We start from the raw sequence: 13,581 nt of genomic DNA, 5'->3' as shown, positions 1-13,581 counted from the left end.
TTTGTAGCGCTTCAGAAAACGTTAAATAAGGATCAGACTGTATATAATTATATTAAAGCATCAATTTTATTTTATGCCAAAAATCATTAGGATTTTAAGTAAAGATCATGCTCCATCAATATGTTTTGTAAATTTCCAACCGTAAATCAAAACTTAATTTTTGATTAGTAATATGCATTGCTAAGCACTTTATATGGACAACTTTTAAAGTGATTTTCTCAATATTTCGATTTTTTTTTTTGCACCCTCACATTCCAGATTTTCAAAGAGGCCAAATATAGCTTATTTATTCAGCTTTCAGATGATGTATACATCGAAATAAAAAAATAAAATAAAAAGTACCCTTATTACTGGTTTTGTGGTCCAGTGTCAGGGTCTTTCGTAAAGATATACAGTCATGCTTGCAATTCTCTGAAAATGCAATGTTTTTAGATTTCAATTATATCTTTACTTTCACTTTATGTATTATGATTAATTAACATAAAATCAAGATAATGCAATCATAAATGAAAGCTGTAAACATCAAGACACTTTGCATATAATGACATGCATAAAATCAACATTAAAAGAGTCTTTGCTTTCAAATGATCATATTTGATAAATGTGTTTTTATTATTAGTCACTTTAAAAGCAACTTCAGTTTCATCTGTCATTCAGACAGCTGTTTTTATTCTCTGTAGCGCTTCAGAAAACATTAAATAAGAGGATCAGAATGTATATAATTATATTAAAGCATATTATTTATGCAAACATCAGTGCTGGTGTCTTCCCAAAGTTGCTTTATTTTCGCAGTCTTTTAAATTATCATGTGTTTTTTTTATGTCACTTTAAAACTAAAACCAGTTTCATCTGTCATTCAGACAGCTGTTTTTATTCTCTGTAGCACTTCAGAAAACATTAAATAAGAGGATCAGAATGTATATAATTATAATAAAAGAATATTATTTATGCAAGTGTGACCCTGGACCACAAAACCAGTCTTAAGTAACATATTATGGGTCAAAATTATCAAATTTTTTTATGCCAAAAATCATTAGGATTTCAAGTACAGATCATGTTCCATGAATATGCTTTGTTAATTTCCAACCGTAAATATATCAAAACTTAATTTTTTATTAGTAATTCAGATTCCAGATTTTCAAAGAGGCCAAATATAGCTTATTTATTCAGCTTTCAGATGATGTATAAATCTCAAACTATCAAAAGAAATTGACCCTCGTGACTGGTTTTGTGGTCCAGGGTCAGGGTCTTTCATAAAGACTTACAGTCATGCTTTCAATTTTCTGAAAATGCATGCAATGTTTTTAGATTTCAATTATGTCTTTACTTTCGTGTTATGTATTATGATTAATTAACATTAAATCAGGACAATGCAATCATAAATGCCAGCTGTAAACATCAAGGCACTTTGCATATAATGACATGCATAAAATTAACATTAAAAGAGTCTTTGCTTTTAATATATCGTGTTTTTTTATTAGTCACTTTAAACCATTTTCAGTTTCATCTGTCATTCAGACAGCTGTTTTTATTTTTTGTAGCGCTTCAGAAAACATTAAATAAGAGGATCAGAATGTATAATTATATTACAGCACATTATTTATGCAAACATCGGTGCTGGTGTCTTCGCGAAGTTGCTTTATTTTCGCAGTCCTCTCTTACTCCTAGAGCTTTTGGTACTAAGAGAGAGAAGAAAAAACATATTAGAATACATTTGTAATTACGTAAATGATCAGTGCACAATGATACCGTAAATATTTGTTTTTCAGGTCAGAACAGATCTGTGACCTGTTTTATGCTCATTTTTTAAGTTTCTTTTTGGTTTGAGCCACAGTCTTTTTTTTAAGATCTGTTCAAATCCTTCATTTTTAAGATTACAGCATGCATACAATACACTAGGTGTTAACAAAATCCATGTTCCTTTGTTTACTGGCCTCAGATTAGTCTTATTTTGTACAGGTGGATTTTCCACACGTGTGGTCTTAATCTCTGGCAGTAGCAAGGTCAGGCGGCTCAAATCTCCCATTCTTCTAGTGCTTAAATGGGATCTTCCAGGAGCCTGGGGTCTGTCTGAGCCCCTATAACTTCCCCTTTAACCCCTTAACAGCTGCTGGAACTGTTGCCCAGTCGGGCAATAACAGAGCCATTAAATGCGCTGGAAAGCCTGTGAATTGTTTTGGACCAGGATTTGAAACTATAGTTATCTGTAGAAATCCTTTGTCAGACAGCTCGTATTCCCACAGATGAGTCTGATGGAACATCCCAGCTGTGTTTTCGGCTCTGTTCAGTAGCGGTCGCATTAGCCGCAACAGCTCGGCAAGTCCATACAGATTTGGTGTGAGTCAGACAGGAGTCATGCGTTTGGCGTGAGATACTGAATATCACCTATCCGACACTGGGTTTGACTACAAGGTTTTGTTAAGTCCATTGAATGATGGGATCGAGCGCTGGGATTGGAATAGCAGTTGTTTATTTTATGGTGATGGTGGTCTATTATTAAGCTACCCGACTTCCACATGGCTTAGTGTTGAGCAACTGGACAACTGTTGACAAAAAGTGCTGTGTTCATGCTACCAGATACACTATATTGGCAAAAGTATTGGGACACCCCTTTCTAATGAACAGGTTTGACTAATTTAGTCATTTCCATGAGTACAAATCTTAATGTTTAAGCATATAATGATATTCTAGGGGATTGTGTGCTTCTAATTTTATAGCAACAGTTTGGACATGACCCCTTTTCTATTCTATCATGACAATGCATCTGTGTATAAAGCAAGGTTAAAAAAAAAAAAGATTGATTCAGTCAGTGTGGAAGAACTTAACTGGTCATAATCTCAGCTGAGCTCCTCTTGTGTGACTTTAAATGCAGATCTTGAGCCAAACATGTATCACCAAACACCAATGACTTGTACATACACTATGGACAAAAGTACTGGGACACCCCTTCTTAAGAACAGAAAAAGGCACTTCCAAAACTGTGGCAACAAAGATGGAAACAATTAATGAATTTATAAATTGTATTTCCATTTCTGTTGCAACCGTTTTGGAAGTGTCTAAAATGACTGTATCCATATCTACAAGTCATTGGTAATTGGTGATGAGTTTTTGGCTCAAGGTCTGCATTTAGAGTCACACCAGAGGTTAGGGTGACCACCCGTCCCGCGTAGCGCGTGCGCGTACAGCGTTTGAAGCCCAATTCATGCGTCCCGCAAATTGAGACCGTGTCACCCATAATCAATGCTTGCTCACAAAAAAAGTTGGTCACGCTATATCCTCGAGCCCCAGGCAGCCAAACGAACATTACTTGACAGTTCAGCATGCTACTGTTGCCACACCCACCCCTCACTTGAACTGCTGACTAGGTTGTTGTCAACTTTTTGATTGTTGTCATGACAGCGCTCTCAAGTGCATACCAGACACACTGGGAAGGAACTTTTAGATGCGCGCTTTCCAATACGAAAAATGGAGAAAGAGACTGAGTCTGAGGCACCGCCATCATCAATTAAAAAGAGAAGGTGTGGGTACAAGAAAGACTGGGAAAATGAATATTAATTGAATGAATTCCTGCTCCTGCCTTTACTAACATGCAAGTTCACATCCTTCCTCCCCCTTCTCGTTCCTTGAACCTGTGGAGTTGTGAGTTAAGACTTTTTTTTTCAACTGTTCCTGTGGTGTTGAGCAACTACAATTCCTGTTAAACCCATAATTATATATTGTAATTTATTTAAAGTGAATAAATTTTAATGAAAAATAAATACAATTAAATAGCTAAAGTATTTTTTTTTCTGTGATTCGCAGTTTTTTTTTAAGTTTTTTTTATTTAAGTACTTATTTACAAAACACAATTTCACTATAGGAAAAAAAAAACATGTAAAATAAAGTAAGCAAAGGCACTTCAGTCCATAAGGCAAGTCAAAGTTGTTCACATACATATATTGTCCTCAATCTTCATATATTCTTAAAATAAAGTTACATGGAAGCTTAGCAAGTTACAATGACAAATATTTTGAGACATCTTCACATAGAGAGTAAATGTGGTCACTGGAGTCTTTCAGAAGTTTCAAAGAAGCAAAGTATTCCCTCAGTTCAATTTTAAACACCATTAGGGATGGATTTTTGTTTTGCCATAAAAAGTGGAGAAAAAAATTCACATTGGTTGGCCTATTCATGAGCATACATCAGCAATTACACGTTTAGGGGAATAGGGCATTATTAATATACCATTTAAGGTGGTATGTGCTAGAAATGGGTAAACCACTATCAGTGAGTCTGCCCGTGGGGTGGGGGCACCGCCGCGCCAGGCAGTGTCCCACATTGTCCCTCAGAAACATACCCCTTGTCCCCCCTTGGGCTTATTAGCAGGTGGTCACCTTACCAGAGGTGTTCAAATGGGATTAGGACTTGTCTTTATGCAGACCAGTCAAGTTCTTCCACATTGACTGAATCATTTCTCTTTGAATCTTGCCTTATACACAGATGGATTGTCATGTTAGAATAGAAAAGGGTCCTGTCAAAGCGGTTGCTATCAAATTAGTAGAACACAATGCCCTAGAATATCTTTACATGCTTAAACATTAGGATTTGTACCCTTGGAAATTACTAAAACCTGTTCAATAGAACGGGGTGTCCTAATACTTTTGGCAATGTCGTGTATATTTTGCAATCAAATTAGTGCCGTATTCACTGTAAAAAATTAAATTGTGCATTAAATTTGTTCTGTTCCATCAACATGACGTCTAGTTTGATTAGTATATTTTAAGTTGACATTTTTTTACATTTCGCATCCAAAACTATTATATAAAAACGTGGTGATACCAAGATTTTGGGCACTTAAATACCTTATAGTGCTATTTAAATACTATATATGTGACCACAAAACCAGTCATAAGTAGCGCAGGTATATTTGTAGCAATACATTGTATGGGTCAAAATTATTGATTTTTCTTTTATGCCAAAAATCATTAGGATATTAAGTAAAGATCATGTTGCATGAAGATATTTTGTACAGTTCCCACCGTAAATATATCAAAACGTAAATTTTTATTAGCAATATGCATTGCTAAGAACCTCATTTGGACAACTTTAAAGGTGATTTTCTTGCAATTTTTTTGCACCAAATAGCTGTATCTCAGCCAAATATTGTCCTATCCTAACCATACATCAGTTGAAAGCTTATTTATTCAGCTTTCAGATGATGTATAAATCTTAATTTCAAGAAAAAGACCCTTATGACTGGTTTTGTGGTCCAGGGTCACATATTGTATATTAATATGATCATTTGGTGCAATTGTTTGCTCCTTATTTTCCTGATTATTAAATTATTATTTTCGTTGCATTAACTTAAGATTGTCAGATTGATTTAGTAATATTAAATTAGATTTTTTACTTGAATAAAAAAGGGGTTTAATATCAATATATATTTTAAGTTACCTGACAAAAAAATGTGTATTTATTCATATTTTTCTATTTTGCATAAAAATCTATAAAAACATGGTAATACCATGTTTTTGGGCAAAAAAATTATTTGTAAGACCATGATATTCTTGAAAATACCTTATTGTACAATTTAAATACCATGTAGTATATGAATATGATCATTTAATGCAATTGTTTGTAACTGATTATTTTCCTGATTATTAAATTATTTTGTTGCATTAGACAAATTGAGAATTTATTCAGTAATATAAAGTTATCTGAATTAAATCAGTTATTTTAGATTAATATATATATTTTTACAGTGTATATTTTATAAATTGCATTATATAAAAACTTGTATAAAAACATGATTTTTAGACACTAACATAACATTCAAGTACAATTCAGATGAGGAATTTTAAGTTGACAACAAATAGTGTGTATTTTTAATTTTGCATGAACATATATTAAATATAAACATGATAATACCATGTTTTTAAACACAAGCATGATGACAGTACCATGTTATTCTCTAAAGTATCTTAGATTGCATTTAAATACCATATGGTATATAAATATGAGCATTTAATACCATGGTATATATGAAAATGCCAGGGTATTACCATGTGCTACTGACACTGAACCATCCTTCTTTTTCTGTTTACTTGCAATGCACAAAGTCCTCCGGCTATCTGTTTGTTTTCTTTTGCATGGCATTAGGTTCACTAAACGGATAAAGGTCGTGCTAGAACAAAGCAGCATCTGTTATTCCGCACAGAAAGTTCGGGAAACATGATGCTATGATAGATTAGCCTAGCGGCATTACACGTCTTAGCTTGGTCTTTACCAAGGCCTTTCACACACCGAGGTCAAAACTGTGTGTTATTTCAGGACTATTGCTCATCACTATTCATATCTGAGCTGAAGATAACATGTTTTATTGTTGAACAGTTGCTTGATATCTGATATTTAACACCTGTAGGGGCTAGGGCACAGGTTTTTGGCTGTTCATGCAGTTGAATGGAGTCCAGATTGGATTTTTTTTTTTTTTTTTAGTCATAGAAACACTTCGATCTGAACTGCATTCACACATATCAGATTTTTTTTTTTTTTTTTTTGCAACATGACTTAAGTGCAATTTTTATGCCAATTTCAACATTCATCAGAATGGCATGACTGAATTATTGCTGGGGTGAATCATAATATAACTTTTGAAGTGCACTATATGACGTATTGTACAAACTGTATGCTTAAAATAATCCATTTGTACACTTCCACTTAAAAGATTTTTTGGATTTAAAGTGCATTAAGGATGCATTCAACTGATCAAAAGTGACTGTGAAGGCATTTATAATGTAACAAAAGATGTCTATTCTAATGGAAATATATGATTTCTAATAAGAAATGTTTCTTTAGCATCAAATCAGCATATTAGAATGATTTCTAAAGGATCGTGTGACACTCAAGACTGGAGTAATGATGCTGAAAATCCAGCTTTGCCATCACAAAATAAATTATATTTTAAAATATAAAAACAGTTATTATAAATTGTAATAATATTTCACAATATTACTGTTTTTACTGTATTTTTGATTAAATAAATGCAGCCTTGGTGAGCAGAAAAGAGATCTAATGTCCAAATTTTTAAAAAAAGTTTAACTTTTAAATGTACATTTCTTTACAGGCCTAATTTCATACAGGCCTAATGTTAAAAATGTGATGATTAGTGTCTAAAATGTGAGATTTTTGGCTTTTCATGCAGGGTTTTTTTATTATTATTAAATCATAGAATCACATTGAATTTAATCTGAGCTGCCTTCATACTACCTGATTTTTTGCAACATGACTTCAGTGCCATTTTTATGCCAATTTCAACATTCATCAGAATGGCATGCTTGATTTTTTGCTTTAGTGAATCATAAAATAACTTTTGAAGTGTACTATTTGAGGTACTGTACAAACTGTATGTTTAAAATATTATTGTAAATGTACACTTCCATTTAAAAGATTTTTAGGGGGGAAAAACTTTCATTCAGCAAGGATGCATTAAATTGACCAAAAGTGACAGTGAAGGCAGTTATAATGTTACAATAGATTTCTATTCTAATGGAAATACAAGATTTCTCATAAGAAATGTTTCTTTAGCATCAAATCAGCATATTAGAATGATTTCTAAAGGACCATGTGATACTAAAGACTGGAGTAAAGATGCTGAAAATCCAGCTTTGCCGTCACAAAATAAATAATATTTTCAAACAGAAAACAGTTATTATAAATTGTAATAGTAATTCACAATATTACTGTTTTTACTGTATTTTTGATTAAATAAATGCAGCCTTGGTGAGCAGAAGAGAGATCTAATGTTCCAAAAATGTAAAAAAAGTTTAACTTTTGAATGCTAGAAGTGTACATTTCTTCTAATTTCATACAGGCCTAATTTTAAATGTTAAAAAATGTTCTCGCTTTATGCGAGGGTGTTCCTAATGCCGCATCTATGGGAGGGAATTTGACATCGTTCTCTCTTCTGACTGCCGATATCAGTCTCTCAATTTTTTTCCTTTGATTGAAAGTCGTGAAGTTTTTCTTTTCCTATTTGAGCAAATGGGAATGCAAAAAATATATTTGTGGTACTCTTCTATTCACTGCTCTTGGATTGTACCCAACTATGACGACTTTCGGTATGAGAAACCCAGAAAATGAGAGAAAGGTCCATTAGTGTGTAAAATGTGGGCCAAATTTAATAGGTCATGTGAACAACCTCAAAAACAAAGGTGAAACTCATAACTTTTGATAATGCATCAATGAATCAGCTCCATTTCACAGCAACTTACTTTTTCTGATGGTCGCTGACTCGATTCCTAAGGACGGTAATCTACGAGACATAAAATCACAAGTATGAATCAGTCTCGGTGAATCATTGCCCCATAACTTTGCTTCCTTCTCATGTCAATCAAACAGCAACTCTGGGAACCAACCCGGATGACTGTTTTGCCAAGTCTGCGCTGGGTGTGACTGCATGTGTGTGTAATTGATAGTTGTATTTTATTGTACTGTACATCTCATAAACTCATTTTCTCCTAATGTAAAAGTCTTCTAACATCCTGTTAGACTTAATCTGTATATAAAACCTCACCTCGTATTTCTGGCACACGTATCTGTATTGCATCTCGAACTTCTCGGCTTCGAGTTGGCGCATCCACTTCCAGAGTTCGTTCGCGGTTTCTCTGCATAAGAGCACATGAGGAACATGATCAACCAGTCTATGAACGAGAACAGCCTGTGGCTTCATGTCCTGATGCATGTAATGCTACTAGACTATATTTCATGTTGGCAGAGGTATGCACCGTTGTGTTGTGATAACCTCTTCACCTTAGTTTATCTGCGCTCTGGGTTTCGACGTTCAGTTCCTTACGACGTTCACCAAGAATTGTTTTCTTCTTCTCCCTCTCTGTTTGCTTCCTAGGCCCACCCCTCTTCTCTGTCTGTCAGTCAGAACAAAATGGAAAATAAGCTTTTGTAGTGATTGTTCACCATGACTTTTGACCTTGAGCTCATTACCCTTTGCATGAATCCGGTGAACTGGAAGTTTGCGAGAACCTTTTTCTTCTTAGCGTCATCATCTGCCTTTCTCTTAGCCTCTTCCTCCTCTTTCCGTGCCTTTTCCTCCTAAAATAAATAAGAATTCATTCATAATCATAAGCAATTCCTTCCTATTCTTCTTATTTTTAACGTAATTGCGGGCGCGGCCGTTTGTAATTTGAATGTGCGAGACTTCCGGTCACATTGGCTTCCAGTTATTAGCTGTACAAAAACACAGCGTTATACTACTTAGTATTGCCAAGTTGTTATCATATTATATTTGTTATTATATTATATTCATTTATAAAAAGACGTGTTTGTAGCCCAAATAGTTTCACCGTTTACTTCACTTTGTTAATAATTGAATTATTTATCTGTAGCGGCTCATGAATCCGAAGTCGGAAGTCTCACGCTTTCACTCATAACAGCTTATTTCCGCATCGTAAAATAAACTGAATAGCATCGACGCGACGTCTACTTTAATAAACTTACGGCTAGTTTGTTTTGACGCTCCTTGTCGTGTTCTGCGCGGATCCGGTGCTGCTCCGCTCGTTCCGACCTGCGGTTCTCCTGATGGTCACAATGTAAACAACAGGTACATTTATCCCACTTTGAAGATGAACTAATCTTATTAAGCACATCTAAAAGCTTTGAAACGTTCTCAGAGTTTAGTTTGAGGCACTTACAATATCAGTCTGAATAGAAGATCTTAAAATGTCATGTGTCTTAAGTAGCATGGGTATATTTGTAGCAATAGCCAAAAATACATACATTGTATGGGTCAAAAAATCTTTTATGCCAAAAATCATTAGGATATTAGGTAAAGATCATGTTTCATGAAGATATTTCGTAAATTTACTTACATAAATATGTCAAAACTTAATTTTTGATTAGTAATATGCATTGCTAAGAACTTCATTTGGACAATAGTTATATCTCGGCCAAATATCGTCCTATCTTAACAAATCATACATCAATGGAAGCTAAATTATTCAGCTTACAGGTAATGTATAAATCTCCATTTAAAAAAATTGACCCTTATGACTGTTTTTGTCGTCCAGGGTCACATGATCTTTCAGAAATCCTTCAAAAATCAATATGCTAATTTGCTGCTCAGGAAATATATATTATTATGAATGATGCTGCATTTTCGTAAAAACCTATTTTTTCTTTAGGATTCTTTGATGAACTGAAAATTCAAAAGAACAGCATTTATTTGAAGCACAAGTCTTTTGTAACATTATAAATGTCAAAATATCAATTTTTCTTTTATGCCAAACATCATTAGGATATTAAGTAAAGACCGTGTTCCATGAAGATATTTTGTAAATTTCCTACCCTAAATATATCAAAACTTAATTTTCGATTAGTAATATGCGTTGCTAAGAACTTCATTTGGACAGCTTTAAAGGCGATTTTCTTAATATTTAGATTTTTTTGCACCCTCAGATATTCAAATAGTTATATCTCAGCCAAATATTGTCTTGTCCTTACAAATCATACATCAGTGGAGGCTTATTTATTCAGCTTTCAGATGAGGTATAAATCTAATTTTTTTTAAAAAGTGACCCTTACGACTGGGTTTGTCGTTCAGGGTCACATATTATCCTTCGGAAATCCTTCAGAAACCAATATGCTGCATTTTCGTGAAAACTTTTTTTTTTTCTTCAGGATTCTTTGATGAACAGAAAGTTAATCAAAGAATACAAAATAACAGCATTTTAAAAAGTCTTTTGTAACATTATAAATGCCTTTACTGCCACTTTTGATCAATTTTATACATCCTTGATGAATAAAAGTACTAATTTCTTAAAAAAATCATACTAATACCAAACATTTCAATGCACAGTTTGCATATAGATCTATTTAGTGATAATATATGTGACCCTGGACCAAAAAAACAGTGTATGGGAAAAATTGATTGATTTTTCTTTTATGCCAAAAATCATTAGGAAGTTAAGTAAAGATCTTGTTCCATGAAGATACTTTGTAAATTTCCTACTGTAAATACTTTAAAAACTTTTTCTCAGTATTTAGATTTTTTTTGGACCCTCAAATTCCAGATTTTCAAATAGTTGTATCTCCGCCAAATATTGTCCTATCCTAACAATGGAAAGCTTATTTATTCAGCTTTCAGATGATGTATAAATCTCAATTTTAAAGAATTGACCCTTATGACCAGTTTTGTGGTCCAGGGTCATATATGTATGTTCATGGAGTCATGCCTTTATTTGCAAGTATTTATTTATGTAGTAAACGGTCTGGCTCTGTGAAACCAGTCCTTTCCTGCTGGAAAGAGCAGAGTAAAGCAACAAGCATGCATGAGTTTCCATGCAGGTTAGACCTGGTTTGTTTTTGTCTATATAGCTGGTAGACCACAATTGCTTTGCTGTTTACCAACAAAAACCTAGCTGGTCAATAGGATTTTTCAGCAGGGTGATTTCAGCAAGAGGTTCACTTGTTTTATTATAGTTGCAGTGGTGAAGGTTATGCATGACAGCAGAAATAAATTGAATAAGATTATTGTAAAATGTCTTACAATCCGTTGGGTGAGGTTGATAAGCTCCTCTTCTTCTTTCTTTCTGCTCTCGAAGTGAGCCTCGATGAGCGTCTGCAGCTCCGTCAGGTCTTTCTCCATACGTTTGCGGTGAATATCCTGAGGATACGGTTTTGAAGCTAATTATGTAATAGTGGTAATGTACAGTATAGTAAAAACTACTCAAAGCACATGTTTTATGACAGTGCAGGTCATATAACACTGTTTAGTTTAGTAACTGAAAGTTTAGAGTGATTTATTGGCATGACAGTTTATGTATTTTTGTATTGCGAAATCATTAGCTGCATTGCTGCTGCAAGGACAACAGCGCGGAGTTGCAGTAGTGAACAAATGCATAAGTGTTTAAGTGTATACTGCAATAATTAAATGAAATCAAATAAATACTCACATCAAAATCAACTTTCTCTCCATCAGGAATCTTGGGAGGCACCAAAGCTGGCACAAAGGGTCTAATAATCAACAATAATGCATGTATAGTTATATTATCCTTTATATAAAACCTGTTTTATTTATAATTTATTTGACCTTTTTACTCACTTATGCTTTGGTTTTGTTTCTCCTGCATCATCCGGTTGGCAGGAGGGTAAAGAAAAAATACAAATGCATGATTTACTTGCTGCTGATTTTATCGTTGTTTTTTTAAAGGGAGTCAAAGGGAGTCAGGGCTCAATTTTTAGGGTAAAACTAGTTTTGAGTGAGTCTGATGTTATCACTTTTACCTTCTTCCCCAGGTTCCTCCGCACCATCTACATAAGAAAAGACAGCCGTGTCAGCTATGACAGAAATATGAAGATCCACAGGATTTACGCAAGACTCAAGAGACACAGAGAAGCCCTGAAGACACGTCTGTTATCTGAAACTAAAAGGTATTTTCTCTAAACCGTTTCAAAAAAAAAAAATCTGGCTGGCCACCATTGTTTTCAGAGTATTTTAGGTTAAAGATCTTGAAGTACTTGAAAGGTCTTAAATATGATGGATGTAGTCCATTAGGCTGACAATAGCTGACATTGTTCTCAGCTTCATCCCAAATGTGTCACTCTTCAGTGACTTTGTGAAAGTGTAATTATTGGGTGTTGTTGATCGTATTATAAGCACTTGCTGAATAATCCTGTATTTTATTACCTGCATGATGTGGATTGGGTGTTTGCTTCCCACTGGCCTCTACAAGCCCTAAAAAATAACACATAAACAGGAGGATTTATCTGAAAACACATTATGATCATTTTGAAGTCATGCCCTGCATAACATTATAGACGATTTGTGTACATTACTAATAATTATTAACTGTGTAATTATAATTATGAAGTGCTAATATATTAAAGAAAAAATGGAGTTTCTTTGAAACAATTTTAACTACAGTAACACTGAATCAAAGTCGAAAGACAATAATCTTTATTTTATTTACAGTTTAAAAAAAATATATATTTTTTTACAGTGAAGTAACCATTGTTTATAATGATAAATATTTCACTTTTATTTATATTAAGAGCTGCAAAACAATTAGTTGCGATTAATCGATTCAAAATCATTTATTTTCAATATTTTAAATTCATGAATAAAATAGATGTTATATTTGAAATATAAATTAAATATAAATGAACCCTGATTTTATTTTAGAACGTGTTCTTGACAGACTTAATTCAATTCACCCAACAACATCATCTGTTTTATTCTGTGTTCATTATAAAAGACCTATGGAAGCCTTTTTCATCACAAGATAAAAAAAATAAAAAGGTAATTGCGATTTGTGACCCTGGACCACAAAACCAACAGCCAGCAATACATTGTATGCATCAAAATTATCAATTTTTCCAAAAATCATTAGGATATTAAGTAAAGATCATGTTCCATGAAGGTATTTTGTAAAGTAATATGCATTGCTAAGAACTTCATTTGAACAACTTTAAAGGCAATTTTCTCTATATTTATTTATTTTTTGAACCCTCAGATTTTCAAATAATTGTATCTCAGTCAAATATTGTCATATCCTTAAAAAACAATACATCAATGAAAAGCTTATTTAAAAA

General features: G+C 33.5%; 1 protein-coding gene across 1 annotated transcript; it reads right to left on the bottom strand.

Annotated features, from left to right (window-relative positions):
* Positions 1-1,449: 1,449 nt before the first annotated feature.
* LOC141347273 (troponin T, cardiac muscle-like) lies at positions 1,450-12,794 on the bottom strand. Its single transcript, XM_073852286.1, has 11 exons — positions 12,677-12,794; positions 12,274-12,300; positions 12,092-12,113; positions 11,943-12,003; positions 11,537-11,653; positions 9,490-9,567; positions 8,977-9,084; positions 8,788-8,900; positions 8,552-8,642; positions 8,250-8,290; positions 1,450-1,679 (listed from the first exon to the last, which is right to left on the bottom strand). The coding sequence occupies exons 1-11, from the start codon at positions 12,738-12,740 to the stop codon at positions 1,640-1,642; spliced, it is 762 nt and encodes a 253-aa protein (XP_073708387.1). The 5' UTR covers positions 12,741-12,794; the 3' UTR covers positions 1,450-1,639.
* Positions 12,795-13,581: the final 787 nt, after the last annotated feature.

This window comes from Garra rufa, chromosome 12 (genome assembly GCF_049309525.1).
Source record: "Garra rufa chromosome 12, GarRuf1.0, whole genome shotgun sequence".
In the NCBI taxonomy this organism is placed as follows: domain Eukaryota; kingdom Metazoa; phylum Chordata; class Actinopteri; order Cypriniformes; family Cyprinidae; genus Garra; species Garra rufa.
Note: the sequence above shows the minus strand (reverse complement) of the source record. Positions and strands in the feature narration are given on the sequence as shown.

Coding starts and splice junctions, on each gene's coding strand:
- LOC141347273 (XM_073852286.1), bottom strand. CDS start 12,740: ATGTGTTATTTTTTAGGGCTTGTAGAGGCCAGTGGGAAGCAAACACCC. Junction 9,568..11,536: donor TCAACCTCACCCAACGGATT/GTAAGACATTTT, acceptor TGTGACCATCAG/GAGAACCGCAGGTCGGAACG. Junction 8,901..8,976: donor TCACCGGATTCATGCAAAGG/GTAATGAGCTCA, acceptor TCTGACTGACAG/ACAGAGAAGAGGGGTGGGCC.